Source organism: Nerophis lumbriciformis, linkage group LG23 (genome assembly GCF_033978685.3).
Source record: "Nerophis lumbriciformis linkage group LG23, RoL_Nlum_v2.1, whole genome shotgun sequence".
Lineage (NCBI taxonomy): Eukaryota > Metazoa > Chordata > Actinopteri > Syngnathiformes > Syngnathidae > Nerophis > Nerophis lumbriciformis.
The window spans coordinates 38,529,382-38,554,843 of NC_084570.2; the positions used below are offsets into that span (position 1 = coordinate 38,529,382).

The 25,462-nt window shown below is 39.1% G+C and overlaps 1 protein-coding gene across 7 annotated transcripts in view; it reads left to right on the top strand.

Moving 5' to 3' along the window:
* The window catches only part of agrn (agrin), a 601,652-nt gene that overhangs the window by 495,786 nt on the left and 80,404 nt on the right, over positions 1–25,462 (top strand). For all 7 annotated transcript variants that reach the window (XM_072915893.1, XM_072915897.1, XM_072915895.1 and 4 more), the window contains 3 exons: positions 6,829–6,954; positions 16,792–16,919; positions 25,238–25,352. In XM_072915893.1, the coding sequence (XP_072771994.1) occupies positions 6,829–6,954; positions 16,792–16,919; positions 25,238–25,352 (369 nt within the window). The remainder of the gene's footprint in view (positions 1–6,828; positions 6,955–16,791; positions 16,920–25,237; positions 25,353–25,462) is intronic.

Sequence of the window (25,462 nt, forward strand, 5' to 3'; positions counted from 1 at the left end):
ACTATTTATTGGGGGACACAAAATATGTTCTTCTTCCTGGAGGGGGTGCAACAGATAATACTTGCGCTACACTGCAAAAATAGAAAAATCTGTAGATTTCACGGTAAAAAAAATTAAATAAAAAATTGCCAGAATTTTATTAGTAAAATTGACAGTAGTTTTTACTCTGAATTACTGTAAACAAAACATCGATGCCATGTTTTTTTCTTTTTTTTTTACAAAAGTTAAATATATAAGAAAATCTCAAATGTGAAATCAAAATGCTGTTTGCTCATTTAAACATAAAATACTAGGGATGTCCGATAATGGCTTTTTGCCGATGTCCGATATTCCGATATTGTCCAACTCTTTAATTACCGATACCGATATCAACCGATATATGCAGTCGTGGAATTAACACATTATTATGCCTAACTTGGACAACCAGGTATGGTGAAGATAAGGAACTTTTTTTTAAAAATTCATAAAATAAGATAGATGAATTAAAAACATTTTCTTGAATAAAAAATAAAGTAAAACAATATAAAAACAGTTACATAGAAACAAGTAATTAATGAAAATTTGTAAAATTAACTGTTAAAAGTTAGTACTATTAGTGGACCAGCAGCACGCACAATCATGTGTGCTCACGGACTGTATCCCTTGCAGACTGTATTGATATATATTGATATATAATGACTCCTCTCTGAGCTGCCACCTTACCGTGGTAGAGGAGTTTGCGTGTCCCAATGATCCTAGGAGCTATGTTGTCCGGGGTTTTCCATGCCCCCTGGTAGGGTCTCCCAAGGCAAACTGGTCCTAGGTGAGGGATCAGACAAAGAGCAGCTCGAAGACCTCGATGAAGAACACAAACAAAGGACCCAGATTTCCCTCGCCCGGATGCGGGTCACCGGGGCCCCCCTCTGGAGCCAGGCCCGGGGGTGGGGCACGATGGCGAGCGCCTGGTGGCCGGGCCTGTCCCCATGGGGCCCGGCCGGGCACAGCCCGAAGAGGCAACGTGGGTCCCCCCTCCAATGGGCTCACCACCCATAGCAGGGGCCATAGAGGTCGGGTGCAGTGTGAGCTGGGCGGCAGCCGAGGGCGGGGCACTTGGCGGTCCGATCCTCGGCTACATAAGCTGGCTCTTGGGACGTGGAACGTCACTTCGCTGGGGGGGAAGGAGCCTGAGCTAGTGCGCGAGGTGGAGAAGTTCCGGCTAGATATAGTCGGACTCACTTCGACGCATAGCAAGGGCTCTGGAACCACTTCTCTTGAGAGGTGTTGGACTCTCTTCCACTCTGGCGTTGCCGGCAGTGAGAGGCGACGGGCTGGGGTGGCAATTCTTGTTGCCCCTCGGCTCAAAGCCTGCACGTTGGAGTTCAACCCGGTGGACGAGAGGGTAGCTTCCCTCCGCCTTCGGGTGGGGGGACGGGTCCTGACTGTTGTTTGCGTTTACGCGCCAAGCGGCAGCTCAGAGTACCCACCCTTTTTGGATTCACTTGAGGGAGTACTGGAGAGTGCTCCCCCGGGTGATTCCCTCGTTCTACTGGGGGACTTCAACGCTCATGTTGGCAGCGACAGTGAAACCTGGAGAGGTTTGATTGGGAAGAATTTCCGCCCGGATCTGAACCCAAGTGGTGTTCTGTTATTGGACTTTTGTGCTCGTCACAGATTGTCGATAACAAACACCATGTTCAAACATAAGGGTGTCCATATGTGCACTTGGCACCAGGACACCCTAGGCCGCAGTTCCATGATCGACTTTGTAGTTGTGTCATCGGATTTGCGGTCTCATGTTTTGGACACTCGGGTGAAGAGAGGGGCGGAGCTTTCTACCGATCACCACCTGGTGGTGAGTTGGCTGCGATGGTGGGGGAGGATGCCGGACAGACCTGGCAGGCCCAAACGCATTGTGAGGGTTTGCTGGGAACGCCTGGCAGAGTCTCCTGTCAGAGAGAGTTTCAATTCCCACCTCCGGAAGAACTTTGAACATGTCACGAGGGAGGTGCTGGACATTGAGTCCGAGTGGACGATGTTCCGTACTTCTGTTGTCGAGGCGGCCGATTGGAGCTGTGGCCGCAAGGTAGTTGGTGCCTGTCGTGGCAGTAATCCTAGAACCCGTTGGTGGACGCCGGTGGTGAGGGATGCCGTCAGGCTGAAGAAGGAGTCCTATCGGGTTCTTTTGGCTCATGGGACTCCTGAGGCAGCAGACAGGTACCGACAGGCCAAGCGGTGTGCGGCTTCAGCGGTCGCGGAGGCAAAAACTCGGACATGGGAGGAGTTCGGGGAGGCCATGGAAAAAGACTTCCGGACGGCCTCGAAGCAATTCTGGACCACCATCCGCCGCCTCAGGAAGGGGAAGCAGTGCAGTGTCAACACCGTGTATGGTGGGGATGGTGTTCTGCTGACCTCGACTGCGGATGTTGTGGATCGGTGGAGGGAATACTTCGAAGACCTCCTCAATCCTACCAGCACGTCTTCCTATGAGGAAGCAGTGCCTGGGGAATCTGTGGTGGGCTCTCCTATTTCTGGGGCTGAGGTTGCCGAGGTAGTTAAAAAGCTCCTCGGTGGCAAGGCCCCGGGGGTGGATGAGATCCGCCCGGAGTTCCTTAAGGCTCTGGATGTTGTGGGGATGTCTTGGTTGACAAGACTCTGCAACATCGCGTGGACATCGGGGGCGGTACCTCTGGATTGGCAGACCGGGGTGGTGGTTCCTCTCTTTAAGAAGGGGAACCGGAGGTTGTGTTCCAACTATCGTGGGATCACACTACTCAGCCTTCCCGGTAAGGTCTATTCAGGTGTACTGGAGAGGAGGCTACGCCGGATAGTCGAACCTCGGATTCAGGAGGAACAGTGTGGTTTTCGTCCTGGTCGTGGAACTGTGGGCCAGCTCTATACTCTCGGCAGGGTCCTTGAGGGTGCATGGGAGTTTGCCCAACCAGTCTACATGTGCTTTGTGGACTTGGAGAAGGCATTCAACCGTGTACCCCGGGAAGTCCTGTGGGGAGTGCTCAGAGAGTATGGGGTAACGGACTGTCTTATTGTGGCAGTTCACTCCCTGTATAATCAGTGTCAGAGCTTGGTCCGCATTGCCGGCAGTAAGTCGGACACGTTTCCAGTGAGGGTTGGACTCCGCCAAGGCTGCCCTTTGTCACCGATTCTGTTCATAACCTTTATGGACAGAATTTCTAGGCGCAGTCAGGGCGTTGAGGGGATCTGGTTTGGTGGCTGCAGGATTAGGTCTCTGCTATTTGCAGATGATGTGGTCCTGATGGCTTCCTCCGGCCAAGATCTTCAGCTCTCACTGGATCAGTTCGCAGCCGAGTGTGAAGCGACTGGGATGAGAATCAGCACCTCCAAGTCCGAGTCCATGGTTCTCTCCCGGAAAAGGGTGGAGTGCCATCTCCGGGTTGGGGAGGAGATCTTGCCCCAAGTGGAGGAGTTCAAGTACCTCGGAGTCTTGTTCACGAGTGGGGGAAGAGTGGATCGCCTCGGGATCCCCCGGGAGGAGCTGGACGAAGTGGCTGGGGAGAGGAAAGTCTGGGCTTCCCTGCTTAAGCTGCTGCCCCCGCGACCCGACCTCGGATAAGCGGAAGAAGATGGATGGATGGATGGATGGATGATATATAATGTAGGAACCAGAATATTAATAACAGAAAGAAACAACCCTTTTGTGTGAATGAGTGTGAATGAGTGTAAATGGGGGAGGGAGGTTTTTTTGGTTGGTGCACTAATTGTAAGTGTATCTTGTGTTTGTTATGTTCATTTAATAAAAAAAACAAACAAAAAAAACGATACCGATAATAAAAAAAAACGATACCGATAATTTACGATATTACATTTTAACGTACCGTATTTTCCGCACTATAAGGCGCACCGGATTATTAGCCGCACCTTCTATGAATTACATATTTCATAATTTTGTCCACCAATAAGCCGCCCCGGACTATAAGCCGCGCCTACGCTGCGCTAAAGTGAATGTCAAAAAAAACGCTGCGCTAAAGTGAATGTCAAAAAAACAGTCAGATAGTTCAGTCAAACTTTAATAATATATTGAAAACCAGCGTTCTAACAACTCTGTCCCAAAATGTACGCAAATGTGCAATCACAAACATAGTAAAATTCAAAATGGTGTAGAGCAATAAATAGCAACATAATGTTGCTCGAACGTTAATGTCACAACACACAAAATAAACATAGCGCTCACCTTCTGAAGTTATTCTTCATTCGTAAATCCTTCGAATTCTTCGTCTTCGGTGTCCGAATTGAAAAGTTGCGCAAGCGTGGGATCCAAAAATGGCCGGCTCCGCCTCGTCGAAGTCATCGGATTCAGTGTCGCTGTTGTTGTGCAGCAGTTCTGTGAATCCTGCCTTCCGGAAAGCTCGGACCACAGTTGTGACCGAAACTATCTGCCCAGGCATTTACGATCCACTGGCAGATGTTGGCGTATGTCGACCGGCGCTGTCTGCCCGTCTTAGTGAAGGTGTGTTCGCCTTCGGAGCTGTGTGAAAAAAGCCACCCGGCCTCTTCGCGTAAACTTCCCTTAACCACTCGCTCATCTTTTCTTCATCCATCCATCCCTTCGAGTTAGCTTTTATGATGACGCCGGCTGGAAAGGTCTCTTTTGGATGGGTGGAAGTTAGCATGGCAAGCTAGAACCACAGTGAAGGATGACTCCTCATTCCCTGTGGTGCGAATATTCACCGTACGTGCTCCCGTTCCACAGTGCAGTTCACAGGAATATCAGTTGCTGTGAAATACGGTAGTAATCCGTGTGCGGATGGAGAGATTGCGTCTTTTTATGATCCGGATCCTTGTCGCGTAGTAGGAGCCATTTTGTGGTCTTTACAGATGTAAACAGGAAATGAAACGTACGGTGATATCCGCGCGTTTTTTCTTCTTCTTCCGGGGGCGGGTGAAGCGCTTCCTGTTCTATGGGGGCGGGTGCTTTCCTTGGCGGTTGCTTGCGTAGAAGAAGAAGCGCTTCCTGTTCTACCGGGAAAAAAGATGGCGGCTGTTTACCGAAGTTGCGAGATCGAAACTTTATGAAAATTAATCGTAATAAAGCGCACCGGGTTATAAGGCGCACTGTTAGCTTTTGAGAAAATTTGTGGTTTTTAGGTGCGCCTTATAGTGCGGAAAATACGGTATTTATCGGCCGATAATATCGGTAGGCCGATATTATCGGACATCTCTATAAAATACGTCAAATGTGTGTAAAGGTGACAAAATAAAAGCATAAAAAGTTGTCGTGTCAATAAATGTCAACAAATATTACAAATGTCAACACAAGAAAGAGAAAGAGTAGAAAAAGAATCGAATGAAGGGAAGGTCAGTCAAGTTTGAGCCAACTCGTTCATTGCTTCCATTACAGGAGCACATTTTCATAAGTACAGTTTATAAATCATGGAGTCGCTCTCCTCTCCAGCCCATAATTCTGCAGAGCCAACAGATGCCCAGTAAGCCCCCAGCCTCCTTTTCACTGTGACTGCCGTCCATGAGTGCTAGCGTCTTAACTACGTAGCTGTTTGCCTCCATCATTATTTGTCATCTCTCTGAACTGTGTGGAGACATGTCATTAGAAAAGATGGAGGTGGAGCCTTTACCGTCTATATGCTATTGTTAGTATGCTAACAGTGAGCATGCATCAAGTACCAAAATATCTGACCCTGAGTTGTATACCTTCAAAAATAGCAAAAAAGCTAATATGCCAATGTTAGTATGCTAACAATGAGCATGTGTCACGTACCAAAATATCTGACTGAGCTGTTTACCTTCAAAAATTGCAAAAAAAAGCTAGTATGCTAATGTTAGTATGCTAACAGTAGGCATGCGTCGCATACCAAAATATCTGACTCTGAGTTGTATACCTTCAAAAATAGCTAAAAAAAAAGATAATATGCTAATGTTAGTGTGCTAACAGTGAGCATGCATCAAGGGCACCCTTAAGTTTGACCAAAAGGGTCTCAGTCATAAAATATATTTTTTTTAAAGTTAAATATTATTATTATTATTATTATTATTTATTTATTTTATCCTACACTTAAATCTGTAAATCAACTTCAGGTATATCTGTCATTATAAAGTTGTTAATGTTGATTTTATGTTTTATAACCTTTTTTAACAGAAAAGTTAGTTTTTTATACCAAAAACACAAAATATGGAATATTTTCCCCAAAAACTATTTTAAAATTGAATATTTCATGTGAAGTAATTAGAACCTTAAATGTGTCAATAATTCATAACAACATTGATTTTGATTCATTATTATTTGTTGACAGTTTAAGAAAAGAAACATCTCACCAAAATATTTGGGGATCCAAAAGGGTCCCACTCATAAAAGTGTTAAAAATAATCTTTTTTTTCAACACTTAAATCTCTCGATCAACTTCATATCAATCCCTCGATTCTACATTGTATTTTTTTTTTTTTATGTTTTTTGGTCAGTTTTATGCCTTTTTTGTCAAAGATAACTGTTTTTTTTTTGTTTTTTGTTTTTTCAAAAACACAAAATACACAATATTTACCTCAAAAAACATTTGATGTGAAGTATTTGGAGCTTTAATCATTCAAAACAACATTGATTTTGATTCATTATTATTTTTGAGCAATGATAGTTTAAAAACAAACTTTGCAACTTGTTTTTGTTACTTTTCACCTGTTTACTCTTTTAGTCCACTTGTTTATTTTTCTCTTGTTTATGTCTCTTTTAGTCCACTTGTTTATGTTTCTTTCTAGCAGTGTTTAGAAGCCCAGTGGTGTGCTGCAAATGCCCCCTAAGAGATGATGATTATTATTATATTATTTAGCACAATGTTTTTTATGGTGTTGTGATTCTCTTCCCTTCAGGTGCCACAACATCAAGCAGTTCCATACCCGCCGCTGACCACGCCCCGTCATGTGACACCTCGGACTTTGGTTGCTGTCCTGACGGCGAGACCGCGTCTAATTCATCAGAAGGATCCAACTGTCCATGTAAGTTCAATATCTTCAAATGCTAATACTGTTTTTTCTAGACTGCAGAGTGCACCGGACTATAGGCCGCACCCACTAAAGCCCAGAGATAAGAAAATGTTTCCATATATTCGCCGCACCCGACTATAAGCCGCACCCACTAAATTCTACAGATACAAATATTTGTCCATATATTAGCCGCACCTGACTATAAGCCACACCCACTAAATTCTAGAGATAAAAATATTTGTCCATATATTAGTCGCACTTGACTATAAGCCACACCCACTAAATTCTAGAGATAAAAATATTTTTCCATATATTAGCCGCACCCGACTATAAGCCGCACCCACTAAAGCCCAGAGATAAAAATATGTTTCCATATATTAGCTGCACCCGACTATAAGCCGCACCCACTAAATTCTAGAGATAAGAACATCTCCATGTATTAGCCGCACCGGACTATAAGCCGCAGATATATATTATATATACGTTGTGAAATGAGTTATTTACACAGATATATTCTGTAAATGTTTATTTACATACCTTAATTGTTTCCAAACGGTGTCTGTAACACGGCAGTAAAACGGAAAAAACAAACAAAACAGAAGTCATAGTCGTGGACCCACTAGCTGCGCAAGCTAGCTCTCCAATCAGCTAAACAGACTCAATAACTCCACGGTGACGTGTTGGTGAATTTACTGAGGAATTTGTGAAAGTGAAACTGAAAGTTATGAATAACTCGTAAACGTGTTAGCATAATAGCTAATGCTAATGACGCGAGCTTGACAACATTACGATAGCATGTACAAATATGCATGAAAACACTCCTACAGACGTCACACATGGGACACTTTAGTAAGTAAGAATTGTTTTAGTTATATTGTAAAACTTATAACGTTGCTTAGAGTGATGAATGAAGAATCCATACGAGTAGAAACGCCATTGACGACGTTCACATTCAACCACAGCAGCACTTTTGCTGATATTTCCAAACGATATGATTAATGAACCCAACACTTTTTTTTTTCCGGGGGAATGTTTGTATTTGGAGTCCACTAATGTTCCGCCATCTGCGGTAAACAAACAGACCAGCAGCTGCTTGTCCTCAATCATCTCCTCCCTCAAAATACGAGCAGATGGATAGGAAGTCAACAAATCTTCACGCTGGGACAGAATATGGCCGACATTTGTCACGACTGGAAATAATTATCCCGTCACAAAACAGTGTGTGTGCGTGCGTGCGTGCGTGCGTGCGTGCGTGTGTGCGCAGTTGTACTTTGTGGATAAAAAGTTTGCCAATAACAAAAAAAGTCATAGTTTTAGTCATTAAAAGCCTTAAAATATGTATACAATATCAAAACTCTTATTAAGATTAAAATATTTTTCAAAAAACTTTAAATAAACCAATGTTTGAAAAAACAAAAATATTTACATAGAAAAATATATTTTTTAAATATTTAATCACGAATAATCGTGTTTTGTTCACAATTAACTTGTATTTAATCAGAGATTGTGAAGATAAAAAGTTGCCAATAACAAAAAAAGTAATAGTTTTAGTCATTTAAAACTTTAAAATATGTATGAAATATTAAAGCTGTCAAAAGATTAAAATGTTTAAAAAATTAAAACAAATAAATGTTTAAAAAAAAAAAAAAAACATTTGGAAAAAGGTTAAAATAATAAATCGCGAATAATTGCATTTTGTTCACAATTAATTTGTATTTAATCGGAGATAGTGAATATAAAAAGTTTGCCAATAACAAAAAAAAATCATAGTTTTAGTAATTTAAAACCTTAAAATATGTATAAAATATTAAAGCTGTCAAAAGATTAAAATATGTTTCAAAAAACTGTAAATAAACAAATGTTTAAAAAAAGAAAAATATTTACATTGAAAAAATTTGTTTTTAAATATTCAATTGCAAATATCCATCCATGTGCTACCGCTTGTCCCTTTTGAGGTCACGGGGGGTGCTGGAGCCTATCTCAGCTGCAAATAATTGTGTTTTGTTCACAATTAACTTGTATTTAATCAGAGATAGTGAAGATAAAAAGTTGCCAATAACAAAAAAAGTCATAATTTTAGTCATTTAAAACTTTAACTATGTAAGAAATATTAAAGCTGTCAAAAGATTAAAATTTATCCAAAACATTTAAAGAAAGAAATGTTTAAAAAAAAAAAAAAAACATTTGAAAAAATATTAAAATATTAAATCGTGAATAATTGTGTTTTTTTCACAATTAACTTGTATTTAATCACAGATAGTGAATATAAAAAGTTGCCAATAATAAAAAAAAAATCATAGTTTTAGTCATTTAAAACCTTAAAATATGTATAAAATATTATAGCTGTCGAAAGATTAAAATATTTTTCATAAAAATGTAAATAAACAAATGTTTAAAAAAAAGACAAATATTTACATTTGAGAAAAGATTAACATATTTAATCGTGAATAATCGCGTTTTGTTCACAATTAATTTGTATTAAATCAGAAATTGTGAAGATAAAAAGTTGCCAATAACAAAAACAAGTCAGTTTTAGTCATTTAAAACTTTAAAATATGTATTATATATTAAAGCTGTCAAAAGATTAAAATATTTTTCCGAAAATTTGAAAAAAAACCAAAGATTTCATTATTTAATCGCAAATAATCATGGTTTAGCATGAGGGAGGTGCTGGACATTGAGTCCAAGTGGACGATGTTCCGTACCTCTGTTGTCGAGGCGGCCGATTGGAGCTGTGGCCGCAAGGTAGTTGGTGCCTGTCGTGGCGGTAATCCTAGAACCCGTTGGTGGACGCCGGCGGTGAGGGATGCCGTCAGGCTGAAGAAGGAGACCTATCGGGTTCTTTTGGCTCATGGGACTCCTGAGGCAGCAGACAGGTACCGACAGGCCAAGCGGTGTGCGGCTTCAGCGGTCGCGGAGGCAAAAACTCGGACATGGGAGGAGTTCGGGGAGGCCATGGAAAAAGACTTCCGGACGGCTTCGAAGCAATTCTGGACCACCATCCGCCGCCTCAGGAAGGGGAGCAGTGCAGTGTCAACACCGTGTATGGTGGGGATGGTGCTCTGCTGACCTCGACTGCGGATGTTGTGGATCGGTGGAGGGAATACTTCGAAGACCTCCTCAATCCTACCAGCACGTCTTCCTATGAGGAAGCAGGGCCTGGGGAATCTGTGGTGGGCTCTCCTATTTCTGGGGCTGAGGTTGCCGAGGTAGTTAAAAAGCTCCTCGGTGGCAAGGCCCCGGGGGTGGATGAGATCCGCCCGGAGTTCCTTAGGGCTCTGGATGTTGTGGGGCTGTCTTGGTTGACAAGACTCTGCAACATCGCGTGGACATCGGGGGCGGTACCTCTGGATTGGCAGACCGGGGTGGTGGTTCCTCTCTTTAAGAAGGGGAACCAGAGGGTGTGTTCCAACTATCGTGGGATCACACTCCTCAGCCTTCCCGGTAAGGTCTATTCAGGTGTACTGGAGAGGAGCCTACGCCGGATAGTCGAACCTCGGATTCAGGAGGAACAGTGTGGTTTTCGTCCTGGTCGTGGAACTGTGGACCAGCTCTATACTCTCGGCAGGGTCCTTGAGGGTGCATGGGAGTTTGCCCAACCAGTCTACATGTGCTTTGTGGACTTGGAGAAGGCATTCGACCGTGTACCCCGGGAAGTCCTGTGGGGAGTGCTCAGAGAGTATGGGGTAACGGACTGTCTTATTGTGGCAGTTCGCTCCCTGTATAATCAGTGTCAGAGCTTGGTCCGCATTGCCGGCAGTAAGTCGGACACGTTTCCAGTGAGGGTTGGACTCCGCCAAGGCTTCCCTTTGTCACCGATTCTGTTCATAACCTTTATGGACAGAATTTCTAGGCGCAGTCAGGGTGTTGAGGGGATCTGGTTTGGTGGCTGCAGGATTAGGTCTCTGCTATCTGCAGATGATGTGGTCCTCATGGCTTCCTCCGGCCAAGATCTTCAGCTCTCACTGGATCGGTTCGTAGCCGAGTGTGAAGCGACTGGGATGGGAATCAGCACCTCCAAGTCCGAGTCCATGGTTCTCTCCCGGAAAAGGGTGGAGTGCCATCTCCGGGTTGGGGAGGAGATCTTGCCCCAAGTGGAGGAGTTCAAGTACCTCGGAGTCTTGTTCACGAGTGGGGGAAGAGTGGATCGTGAGATCGACAGGCGGATCGGTGCGGCGTCTTCAGTAATGCGGACGCTGTATCGATCCGTTGTGGTGAAGAAGGAGCTGAGCCGGAAGGCAAAGCTCTCGATTTACCGGTCGATCTACGTTCCCATCCTCACCTATGGTCATGAGCTTTGGGTCATGACCGAAAGGACAAGATCACGGGTACAAGCGGCCGAAATGAGTTTCCTCCGCCGAGTGGCGGGGCTCTCCCTTAGAGATAGGGTGAGAAGCTCTGTCATTCGGGGGGAGCTCAAAGTAAAGCCGCTGCTCCTCCACATCGAGAGGAGCCAGATGAGGTGGTTCGGGCATCTGGTCAGGATGCCACCCGAACGCCTCCCTAGGAAGGTGTTTCGGGCACGTCCGACCGGTAGGAGGCCACGGGGAAGACCCAGGACACGCTGGGAAGACTATCTCGCCCGGCTGGCCTGGGAACGCCTCGGGATCCCCCGGGAGGAGCTGGACGAAGTGGCTGGGGAGAGGGAAGTCTGGGCTTCCCTGCTTAAGCTGCTGCCCCCGCGACCCGACCTCGGATAAGCGGAAGAAGATGGATGGATGGATGGATGGATAATCATGGTTTGTGTCTTTTTGTGTCTTTCTCGCCATCTCCGGGTCTAAGTTGGATGTTAAAGTGTACCAACTTGTGGGTTTATGTCAACAACCTTCTATTATCCAGGTGATTTGTCATCTAGAATTAACTTTCACCAACTCAGAGGCCATGCGCAGCTCAATATGTCAATATAGCAGCATAAGCTAATTTTCTCTCTAAAAGTAGTTATTCTGTGTTAGCGCTTATCATAACAATATCACTAATATTTGTTACTATTCAGGTCACCACATGTAAATGGAGCGTTGTTAGCGAGTTTTGGATGTTTTTTTTAGCGGGCTTTATGGGCGCAATCGAGTACTAGCATTAACTTCTTTGTTAGCCTCCTCCTACTTGCCGTGTTTTATGATTTCGAATGCATGAAATGTGTGTTCTTGTCTTACATAAGGATTGTGAACGATTCCAAAAAGAGTGCTGAGTGTACACGACAGGAGCGAGCTAGCACACAGACACTAGAAGGTGTACTCAAATCGTGTGAAACCTTTCAACTGGACTTTAGATGCCAACACAAGGTTATTCAAAATACACTTCAGCGAAAATAATTCAATCTTTTATTCGCCGTCATAATTATTAAGAAGTTCATTCTGGAAATATATCACTATTGAAGCTTTTCAAATGTTATGCTCAGATGCTAACAGCTCGCGAGACTGGTCCAGGTAACTTATTCCATGACTTATACCTACAAATATGCCAACATCCCAACAGTGTGTATGCTGACATGCTAACAGTTAGCATATTAGGTGCCAAGTAACGTTGTCTATGGCTTTTAGTTTTTTACCTCGAAAATTGTCCAAAATGTTGACATGATAAAAGTTAGCATTTTGGCAAAATAGCGCCAAGTAATGTTATCGATAACATTTAGTTTTGTACCTCGAAAAATGTCCAAAATGTTTACATGATAAAAGTTATCATGCTGGTAAGATAGCGGCAAGTACATGTATCTATAACTTTTAGTTTTGTACCTTGAAAATTGTCCAAAATGTTGACATGATAAAAGTTAGCATGTTGGCAAAATAGCGCCAAATAATGTTATCGATAACTTTTAGTTTTGTACCTCGAAAAATGTCCAAAATGTTAACATGATAAAAGTTAGCATGCTCATAAGATAGCGTCAAGTACATGTATCTATAACTTTTAGTTTTGTACCTTGAAAATTGTCTAAAATGTTGACATGATAAAAGTTAGCTTGATGGCAAAATAGCGCCAAGTAATGTAATCGATAACTTTTAGTTTTGTACCTCGAAAAATGTCCAAAATGTTGACATGATAAAAGTTATCATGCTGGTAAGATAGCGGCAAGTACATGTATCTATAACTTTTAGTTTTGTACCTTGAAAATTGTCCAAAATGTTGACATGATAAAAGTTAGCATGTTGGCAAAATAGCGCCAAATAATGTTATCGATAACTTTTAGTTTTGTACCTCGAAAAATGTCCAAAATGTTAACATGATAAAAGTTAGCATGCTCATAAGATAGCGTCAAGTACATGTATCTATAACTTTTAGTTTTGTACCTTGAAAATTGTCTAAAATGTTGACATGATAAAAGTTAGCTTGATGGCAAAATAGCGCCAAGTAATGTAATCGATAACTTTTAGTTTTGTACCTCGAAAAATGTCCAAAATGTTGACATGATAAAAGTTAGCATGTTGGCAAAATAGCACCAAGTAATGTTATCGATGACTTTTAGTTTTGTACCTCGAAAAATGTCCAAAATGTTAACATGATAAAAGTTAGCATGCTCGTAAGATAGCGTCAAGTACATGTATCTATAACTTTTATATATATTATATGAGAATACATTTCTTTTTAATATGTTTTCAGGCCATCTCCATGCAACCACAAGAGGCTTTTTTAACCTGCAACCTGTTTTGAAAAAGTTGTATTATAACTATCATACCAAATCATACATTGCAAAATGAATCGAATTGTCACCCCAGGAATCGGAAAAGAATCGAATCGTTAGGTACCCAAAGATTCTCAGCCTTAATAAAGACTCTAGTATGACTATGACAAAGGTGATCAGACATAAAGTGATTATAAAAACTAGGGTGCACAAACAGTCAATTCACATCTTAATTGTGATTCTTTAGTTTTTAAAAATTTATTTTTAAAAACATATTTTTACTGATTTTATACAAGAATCGATTTTAAAAAGACCCTTTGAGGCCACATGTGTGCAAACACAAGGAACTTTTTTAACGTGTAACCTGTTTTGGAAAAAGTTGTATTATAACTACTAATCCAAATAATACATCGCAAAATGAATCGAATCGTCACCCCAGGAAACGGAAAAGAATCGAATCGTTTGTTGGCCAAAGATTCACATCCTGAATAAAAACTTTAGTATGACTATGACAAAGTTGATCAGACATAAAGTGATTATAAAAACTAGGGTGCACAAAGAATCGATTCACATCTTAATTGTGATTCTTATTCATCGCGATTCTTAATTTAGTCATATTTTTTCAAATAGATTTGATTTTTTAAATAAAAAAATTTATATGAGAATAAAAAATTTTAAATATGTTTTCAGGCCATCTCCATGCAAACACAATAAGCTTTTTTAACCTGCAACCGGTTTTGAAAAAGTTGTGTTATAACTACTAATCCAAATAATACATCGCAAAATGAATCGAATCGTCACCCCAGGAATCGGGAAAGAATCAAATCGTTTGGTGCCCAAAGATTCACATCCTTAATAAAAGCTGTAGTATAACTATGACAAAGTTGATCAGACATAAAGTGATTATAAAAACTAGGGTGCACAAAAAAATCTATTCACATCTTAATTGCAACTCTTTTATATGAAAAAAATCGATTTTTAAAAACAGGCAGCTGATCTTTCTGTGTGGAGTTTGCATGTTCTCCCCGTGACTGCGTGGGTTCCCTCCGGGTACTCCGGCTTCCTCCCACCTCCAAAGACATGCACCTGGGGATAGGTTGATTGGCAACATTAAATTGGCCCTAGTGTGTGACTGTGAGTGTGAATGTTGTCTGTCTATCTGCGTTGGCCCTGCGATGAGGTGGCGACTTGTCTAGGGTGTACCCCGCCTTCCGCACGATTGTAGCTGAGATAGGCTCCAGCGCCCCCCGCGCCCCCGAAGAGAATAAGCGGTAGGAAATGGATGGATGGATTTTTAAAAACATATTTGTATTATTTTTTTTGATAAGAATCGGTTTTAAAAAGACCCTTGAGGCCACATGTGTGCAACCACAAGGAACTTTTTTTTAACTTGTAACCAGTTTTATTATAATTACTAATCCAAATAATACATCGCAAAATGAATCGAATCGTCACCCCCGGAATCGGAAAATAATTGAATCGTTCGGTGCCCAAAGATTCTCAGCCTTTATAAAAACTGTAGTATGACTATGACAAAGTTGATCAGACATAAAGCGATTCTAAAAATTAGAGTGCACAAAAAATGGATTCACATCTTAATTGCAATTATTTTTTATTTAAAAAAAAACGATTTTTAAAAACATAATATTTGTATTAACTTTTTATAAAAATCGATTTAAAAAAATATATATATATTTTTTTTTTATAAGAATCGATTTTAAAAAGACCCTTTGAGGCCACATGTGTGCAACCACAAGGAGCGTTTTTAACTTGTAACCTGTTTTCAAAAAGTTTTATTATAATTACTAATCCAAATAATTATTTGCAAAATGAGTCGAATCGTCACCTCAGGAATCGGAAAAGAACCCTAACCCTAAAAACTGTAGTATGACTATGACAAAGTTGATCAGACATAGAAGGATTATAAAAACTAGCGTGCACAAAAAGTCGATTCACATTTAATTGCGATTCTTATTCATCGCGATTCATAATTTAGTCATATATTAAAAAAAATACATTTAAAATAATATTTTTTTTATATGAGAATACATTTTTTTAAATATGTTTTCAGGTCATCTCCATGCAACCACAAGAATCGTTTTTAACCTGCAAACTGTTTTGAAAAAGTTGTATTATAATTGTTATGCATTCATTGCAAAATTGATCAAATCGTCATCCCAGGAATCGGAAAATAATCGAATCATTTGGTACCCAAAGATTCACATCCTTAATAAAAACTGTAGTATGACTATGACAAAGTTGATCAGACATAAAGCGATTATAAAAAATAGGGTTACACAAAAAATCTTTTCACATTTTAATTGCAACTCTTTAGGTTTTAAAAATAGATTTTTAAAAATATAATATTTTTGCTAGGTTGTTTAAATAATCCATTTTTAAAAAGACCCCATGAGGCCACGTGTGCAACCACAAGGAACTTTTTAAACTTGTAACCTGTTTTGAACAATCCAGCTAATGCATCGCAAGAATCAGTTTGAATCTAGAATCGATTCTGAATAGAATCGTTATGCCGGGAATCTGAATGGTATTGAATCGTTTGGTGGCCAAAGATTGACAGGCCAAATAAAAACTGACCTGCACAATTGAAATGTGGTTTCTTCTTTAACAAATCAAGTATACAGAAGAGAAGGGATTAATTAATGTGGCCCCATTCCTGGGAAAGTCTCGCGTGAGAGGAAGAGGGGGCGGGTGGGTTAATCATTGTGCAATGCGGTCTGCTGAAAATGATGGAAAGCACCACTTGGTCAAAGTTGGAATTGCCACAGAACACATTTGAACAGAGTCAACACTCTGCTGCCATCTGGTGGCTAAAGTGGACGGTGCGATCCCCAAATTTGTCACGTTTCACGTGTCAGGAAAAACAAATAGGTGAATTTGTATTTATATGTAATGCACTCATTGTGAACATGAAAAAGGTGTGTTGTGTGTCAGTAACAAGTTGTCTTTGTGCTCAGTCCTCCATGCCTCTGCCAGACTCTGGGACCACTCTCCGTCTGGTAAAAACTTGGTCACATTGTCCACATTCCACCTCTAGCACTCTTCCTCACCTCCACCCATTTTCTAACCACTTCCTGTCTGCCACCACCCATCACTAACCCACGCGGGGCACGGCTAGACCAAAGACCGAGGATTGTTAGGCGGGAAGCCAGTCCGAGGCGCAAGAAAACAGGTTTTTTTTAAGAGGCTTTCCTTGTCCTTCTTTGTCCCGGTAGCCACGGTGAAGTTCAGCGGCTTCCTGCACCTGGACCAGGTGGAGGGCCAGGAGATGTTCTACACCCCCGAGATGGAGGACCCCAAGTCCGAGCTCTTCGGAGAGACGGCTCGCAGCATCGAGAGCGCCGTAAGTCCTGGATTAATTGACCTTTTTATGGTTTTTACTAAGTTCTTAAGAAGATGAAACCCTAATAATCTCGCCACACCTAGTGTGTGTGTGACAATCATTGGTACTTTAACTTTAACTTTTAACTTTAACCCCTAGTTTGAAACGCAAACTGAAAACGCTAACTCAAAGCGCTAAACCGTCATTTTAAACCTTTACCCATCTTTCAAACACAAACTCATTTAGTGTTTATTTATTTAGTGTTGCTATTAGCTAGCTTACAAGCACTAAATGTAAGCTGGAAACTATAGCTAGCGCGCTAGTCGCTAGCTAAAACTTATTATGAACAAAAAAATGACATGTGACATTTAAGTAAAACTTTTAAAACATGTTATTTTATGGCATTCTGACGAATAAATTGCATTTTTGTCCAAACATTGGGGTATTTGTTAAAGTAAATTTAAATTATGCAAGCAAGTGCGATTAATCTTGATTAATCACAATTGAAAAGTGTAAATAACCTTTTTTTTTAATCATCCTTTGACAGCACTCATTTGAAATGAAACTAGTCTTTGTGCAATACTAAGATATTCAAATACTACAGTATAGCGCCGCTATTAGCTGGCTTACAAGCACTAAATGCAAGCTGAAAACTATTAGCAAGTTAGGTACAAAAAATGAGGTGAGTGTATATACATATGTGTATATACATATGTGTATATATGTGTGTGTATATATGTATATACATACCTGTATATACATATATATATATATATATATATATATATATATATATATATATATATATATATATATATATATATATATATATATATATATATATATATATATATATATATATATATATATATATATACATATACACATTTATATGCATATATATATGCATATATATATGTATATGTGTATGTATATATATATATATATATATATATATATATATATATATATATATATGCATATATATATGCATATATATATATATATATATATATATATATATATGCATATATATATATATATATATATATATATATATATATATATGCCCCAAGTGGAGGAGTTCAAGTACCTCGGAGTCTTGTTCACGAGTGAGGGAAGAGTGGATCGTGAGATCGACAGGCGGATCGGTGCGGCATCTTCAGTAATGCGGACGCTGTATCGATCCGTTGTGGTGAAGAAGGAGCTGAGCCAGAAGGCAAAGCTCTCGATTTACCGGTCGATCTACGTTCCCATCCTCACCTATGGTCATGAGCTTTGGGTCATGACCGAAAGGACAAGATCACGGGTACAAGCGGCCGAAATGAGTTTCCTCCGCCGGGTGGCGGGGCTCTCCCTTAGAGATAGGGTGAGAAGCTCTGCCATCCGGGGGGAGCTCAAAGTAAAGCCGCTGCTCCTCCATATCGAGAGGAGCCAGATGAGGTGGTTCGGGCATCTGGTCAGGATGCCACCCGAACGCCTCCCTCGGGAGGTGTTTCGGGCACGTCCGACCGGTAGGAGGCCACGGGGAAGACCCAGGACACGTTGGGAAGACTATGTCTCCCGGCTGGCCTGGGAACGCCTCGGGATCCACCGGGAGGAGCTGGACGAAGTGGCTGGGGAGAGGGAAGTCTGGGCTTCCCTGCTTAGGCTGCTGCCCCCGCGACCCGACCTCGGATAAGCGGAAGAAGATGGATGGATGGATGGATATATATATATATATATATATATATATATATATATATATATATATATATATATATATATATATATATATAGGGATGTGTGATGTTTGCAAGAAGCAGTGAAGTGTTGCCGTGTGACAGAAACGTTTTTTTTTACCTTAAAAAAGTCAACACCCTACCTTTTGGTGCAAAGATGAAATTGTAAAAAAAAAAAATAATTTAAAATAAGTCAAAGTTCTTACTAAACCCAGAGTAACAATAACTTATTTGATTAGTTATGGGGGAAAAAAGGTCAAAATAGCTGCTGGTGTTTTTTCTATCAGCTCCACGGAGACTTCAAGAAGTCCTTTGTCATCACAACACTACACACACCTCTGTCACTCAACAAATCTTCACTCCTCTCATGAAATAAGGCCGTGTGTGTGTGTGTGTGTGTGTGTGTGTGTGTGTGTGTGTGTGTGTGTGTGTGTGTGTGTGTGTGTGTGTCCAGTGGGACATCATCACATCCCACAGTTGAAAGGCGTGTGTCTTTGTGAGTGCGCTTGTTAACACTCTTAGCGTGTGTGTGTGTGTGTGTCTCTGCTGCTGCCGCTAGCCATCACACACACACGGTCTCCCATCATTGTCTGCTCTACTAACGTCAACATTTGCCCAGTGAAATAACACTGTGGCTGTAGGCAACCTCCAGATAGATATGTATCCCTTCACAAGATGGCACTACACTCTTAGAAATAAAAGTGCTAAGTAGAACCATATAAGGTTCTTCGGCTCGTCCTCATAGGAGAACCCTTTTTGGCTCCAGGTAGAACCTTTTTATAAAGGTTCCACCTGGAACCCTTTTGGAGGGTTCTACCTAGAACCCAACATGAAGGGTTATACCTAGAACTGTGTGTGTAAGGTTCCACCCAGAACCCCCCATGAGAGGTTCTACAAAGAACCCACGCAGGGAGTTCCACTAAGAACCCTTTGATGTTTCAAGGGTTTCATCTAGAACCCACACAGGGAGTTCCACTAAGAACCCTTTTGTATTTCAGGGGTTTCATCTAGAACCCACGCAGGGAGTTCCACTAAGAACCCTTTCGTATTTCAAGGGTTTCATCTAGAACCCACACAGGGAGTTCCACTAAGAACCTTTTCGTTTGTCAAGGGTTTCATCTAGAACCCATGCAGGGAGTTCCACTAAGAACCCTTTCATGTTTCAAGGGTTTCATCTAGAACCCACACAGGGAGTTCCACTAAGAACCATTTTGTTTGTCAAGGGTTTCATCTAGAACCCATGCAGGGAGTTCCAATAAGAACCCTTTCATGTTTCAAGGGTTTCATCTCGAACCCACACAGGGAGTTCCACTAAGAACTATTTCATGTTTCAAGGGTTTCATCTAGACCTGACACAGGGGGTTCTAAAAACATCCCTTTTCAAAGGTTTTCACCGATAACCGTCTTGTCTTCTGAGGGTTCTATAAAGAACCATATTGTATTCTACAGATCAGTTTAGTTCATAGTATGTTGTGGTCATTTATCATGTTGACATTGAACAAACATTCAAAACATTTTAATGAGAAAAATATTTATTTAAAGATAGTCCAACAAAACAGGAAAGGCTGTGTAGGTCCCAGGGGAGAACAGGTCAAAAGTCAGCATAGGTCCAGTGGAATCAGCAACATGACAGGCCAGACACATCATGCTGTCCTCAGTAGGTGAATTTGTGTAAATAAATCTCCAGCAATGGTGACATGGCAGAAAGAGACACAAAATAGTTTTAGTTCAATCAATCCAAGGTGCACTTACTGCACCTTATTGTAAGCTATCTACAAACAATAAAATAATGCATGGTCCAATGAAAAGAATCCGTGTACATACTGTATGTACTAATTGTGACAGTGGAACAGAATCATGAGAAAGTGAGGGAATCCCACAAAGTTTTCACATTGATTTAAATAATGTTGAAATACTTTTCAGTGTTATGCAACAAGTACTCAAAATGTTACGTATTGTAACAATAATGGAAATCTAGAGACGTCACTATGCCAAAATCAAACAAAATGTATTGGTCCAAAATATGTATTAAATAAGGGATATTTTTTTTATCAATATGTACAAACAAAGGGCAGCAGCAGGAATTTGACCATTAACAAGAACATAAAGTATGAAATCCCATGCTGCAACACATCTACTCACTACTCCCCACTTCCGACACAGTTGTATAGTCTCTTCACTGAAATGGGTACAACACTGTGGTCCTTGATCCCCAACACAAATCTTTCAATGAAAATAAGAGTTTTTCTCAGTTCCTTTGGGTACTGGACAGCAAAAACAATATAGAGTGACATTAATGCACTCATAGCATATGATTTGTCCATGCTGCTGTCCTCAGTCAAAACCTGTATACCATCCAGGTATAGGACTATCCTTTGTGCCTGCAAAGGGTTCCCCTCGTGTGTGTTATGGAGCATGATTGCTGGAGTAGGCACGCTTGGCTCCTATGCAATAAAAACAGATACATGTCAGTAAATAAAACCTGCTGTGAAAACAGCAAAATGACTCAATGTTGCCATAATATGGATAATGCCAATTCCTAAATCTTGACCTTAAATGCAGTATTTACCTCCAGTAGAGTGTATAGAAAGGATGAGTCCTCTCTGAAAATGGAAGGCAGCAGTAGAATTGCTGCATCCCTAATGAGTCCTGAGGAAATAAAATTATTCTGTAATATTTTTAGTTTTCAGAAATACAGATTGTGGCTCTTATAGATACACATATAGGCCTAGATGCCTCGTCTTACTGAATCATCCAGGCAGGCATTGATTTGGCAGCAGTCCTTTAGGTCACACATAGATGCTCTTTGAACCATCTTCGTTGCCATTCGATCCAACTCTGTGACCATTAGCAATCAGCTTCTACAAGGAATTGCTCCTTCATCTCCCACAGAAGCTGTAAGGAGGGATAAAAAGTGTCATCTCAAAATACTTGATGATCATAAATGAAATAATACACATACAATTAAATATGGTCAATTCAATGCTTGAAGATACCAACTATTTTAGGAAGCTTCAGTGCGGGAAACTTTTCGATGATTTCCTCTGCCTGCCTTGTTTGATATACTTTTTTTTTTAATTCCAACAAAAGTTTGTGGTGGTGTTGTGTGAGAAAATAACATTCCTTTATTTCTCACGAATATTGTTCAATATTTAGTTGAGCAATTTTTTCTTCTCTGGCTGTAAGAACAAATTGCATCATTTTTGAAGAGCTAATGAACCTTCAGTATTTTGATTCAATATTTACTTTTTTTTTTTAAAAACAACCAAAATGACTTTTGTTCGGATCTTAGATTAAAAAAGTAAAAAGTAAAACAATCCTAAAAAAACCTGTAACTCCCGATCTTTTTACCCAGTTATTCCAGAAAAGAAAAAAAACCTAGTTTTTTCTCTGTATAATAAAAAACATTAATGATGTTATGATGAAAAACATGTATCTCTTATGCTTTGTTTTTTAGAAAATTAACAAAAACATTTTTTGTTTTATCTTAGATTTATTTGATTTTTTTGATTTTTTTCAAAATTCCAACAACAGTCTGTATTTATGGATTATTTATCTGAGAAAATAACACATGTTTACTTCTCTGTACTACTGTAAGAAAAAACTCTTAAATTCCCAATAAAAAAAATATCAGTCTAAATATTTAGTTTTTTTTTTTTTTTTTTTAAATCAACAAAAAATTACTTTTGGTCAGATCTTGGATTTAAAAAGTAAGAAAAAAACATCCAACAAAAAACTATAGTTTTGGATTTGTTCACCCTGTTAGCAGAGAAAACAAAAAACATATTTTCTCTGTATTATGAAAAACATTAATGATGTTATGATGAAAAACATGTATCTCAAACACTTTGTTGTTTAGAAAATAAATAAAAGCATTTTTTTGTTTTATCTTAGATGTATTTATTTATTTATGTATTTTATTTATTTATTTGTTTTCCAAATCCCAACAAAAGCCTTGTGTTTATGGAATATTTATCTAAGAAAATAACAAATGTGTATTTCACAGTTTTAAAAAACTCATACATTCCCAATAAAAAATACACATTTGTCTAAATATTAAAAAAAAAAAAAAAACATGACTTTTGTTTGGATCTTGGAATAAAAAAGTAAGAAAAAAAAATACAACAAAAACCTGAAATGTCCGGATTTTTTTTCCCTTTTAGCCTAGAAGACAAAAAAAATAATGTTCGGTTTATAAAAAACATTAATGATGTTCCCATGAAAAACTTGTATCTCATACTCTTTGTTTTTACAAATTGAACAAAAAAATGACTTTTGTTGTATCCTAGATTTAAAAAAATTAAATTTTCTAAATTCCAACAAAAGTCTGTATTTATGGATTATTTACCTGAGAAAATAACAAATGTTTACTTCTCTGTACCCACTGTAGGAAATAAACTCATATATTACCAATTAAAAAAAAAACATTCATGTAAATATATAGTGGTTGTTTTTTAAATCAACAAAAAATGACTCTTGGTTGGATATTGGATTAAAAAAGTAAGAAAAAAACATTCAACAAAAAACTATATCTATGGATTTGTTTACCCTGTTAGCAGAGAAAACAAAAACAGTTTTTCTCTGTATAATAAAAACATTCATGATGTTCTGACGAAAAACATGTATCTCAATCGCTTTGTTTTTTTTTTAGAAAATTAACAAAAAATGTTTTTTGGTTGGATTAAAGAAAAAGTAGAAAATAAAAATAAAAAATTCCAATAAAAACCTGAAATCTCTGGATTTTTTACCATTACACTAGAAAACAATAAATTATGTTTTTTTTCTCTGTGTTATGAAAAACATTAATGATGTTATGATGAAAAACATGTTTTTCACACGCTTTGTTGTTTAGAAAAACAACAAAATGACTTTTGGTTGGATCTTGGATTAAACATTTTTGTCAAAGTCTGTATTTATGGATTATTTATCTAAGAAAATAACACATGTGTATTTCTCTGTACTACTGTAGGAAAAATCTCATATATTTTCTAATAAAACACTTATGTCTAAATACTTGGGAATTATTATTTTAAAAAAATCAACAAAAAATTACTTTTGGTCAAATTTTGGATTAAAAAAGTAAGAAAAAAAATCCAACAAAAAACTATATGTATTTTTTAGTTAGTTGAGAAAACAAAAAATGTTTTATTTTCTGTATTATGAAAAACACTAATGATGAAAAACATGTATCTCCACGTGATACGTTTTTTAGAACGTGAACAAAAATAATTTTTTGTATTGTCTTAAATTTAAATGTTGTTTTTTTTTTCAAAATTCCAAAAAAAGTCTGTATTTATGGATTATTTACCTGAGAAAATAACAAATGTGTATTTCTCTGTACTAATGTAGGAAAAATCTCATAAATTCTCATATTCTCAAACTCATACATTACCAATAAAAAAAACAAAACATTTTTCTAAATATTTAGTTCTTTTTAAAAAAAAATCAACAAAAAATTACTTTTGGTTTTATCCTGGATTAAAAAAGTAAGAAAGAAAAATCCAACTAAAACTATATGTATTGATTTTTTTTACTCTGTTATCTGATAAAACAAAAATAATGTATTTGTTTCTGTATTATGAAGAACATTAATGATGTTATGATGAAAAACATGTTTCTCACACGCTTTGTTGTTTAGAAAATCAACAAAATGACTTTTGGTTGGATCTTAGATTGACATTTTTTGTCAAAGTCTGTATTTATGGATTATTTATCTGAGAAAATAACAAATGTGTATTTCTCTGTACTACTGTAGGAAAAATCTCATATATTCCTAAAAAAAACCCATTTATGTCTAAATATTTTGTTTCTTTAAAAATAAAAATAAATACTTTTGGTCAAATCTTGGATAAGAAAAAGTTAAAAAAAATAAAAATAAAAAAAAATAAAAAAAGTCTAACAAAAGATTTGTATCCCTGAATTTTTTTTTACCGTTAGTTGACAAAACAAAACGGTTGGGCAACTCTCCCAACCGTGGCACGTTTGGGAGAGTGGCCGTGCCAGCAACCTGGGGGTTCCTGCTTCGATCCCCACCTTCTACCAACCTCGTCATGTCCGTTGTGTCCTTGGGCAAGACACTTCACCCTTGCTCCTGATGGGTCGCGTTAGGGCCTTGCATGGCAGCTCCCTCCATCAGTGTGTGAATGTGGGTGTGAATGGGTGAATGTGGAAATAGTGTCAAAGCGCTTTGAGTACCTTAAGGTAGAAAAGCGCTATACAAGTATAACCCATTTATCTTTTTTTTTTTTTTTCTGAATTATAAAAACTAATTCTGATGTTCTGATGAAAAAAATATTCTCCATATGCTTTGAGGTCTTTTTAGAAAATCAACAAGAAATGACTTTTGGTTGTATCTTAGATTTAAAAAAAACAACAACTGAACAAACAAACTTTAAAAAGTGCACACAAAAAAAGAGTGTCCTCCCCTTTTTAGACGCCCCAAACAAAGACTTGATTGCGTATTTTTGGTAAAGAATGTGTGACTTAAAGCGTGATGCAGTATTATGTGCTCACACCTGCTGGTGGTTTGAGCACCCTGTTGCTAGTCCCCCTCAATGCGTCAGTCCCACGCAGGGTTCTCACAGGAATGAGGCAATAATACGTCTTCTCCTCCTGCAGCTCAAAGACCTGTTCAGGAAGTCGGAGGTGCGCAGGGACTTCATGAGCGTGCGTGTGCGTAACCTGGCGCCCAGCAACTCCATCCTGGCCTTTGTGGAGGCTCACTTCAGACCAGGTGAGACAAGACTTCATTTTCAAGTAAGTCTGAGAAGGTGTCTTCCACATTGTATGCAACATGGACGCCCACCACACAATATCACACGGTGACCAGGGCCAAAGCATCGC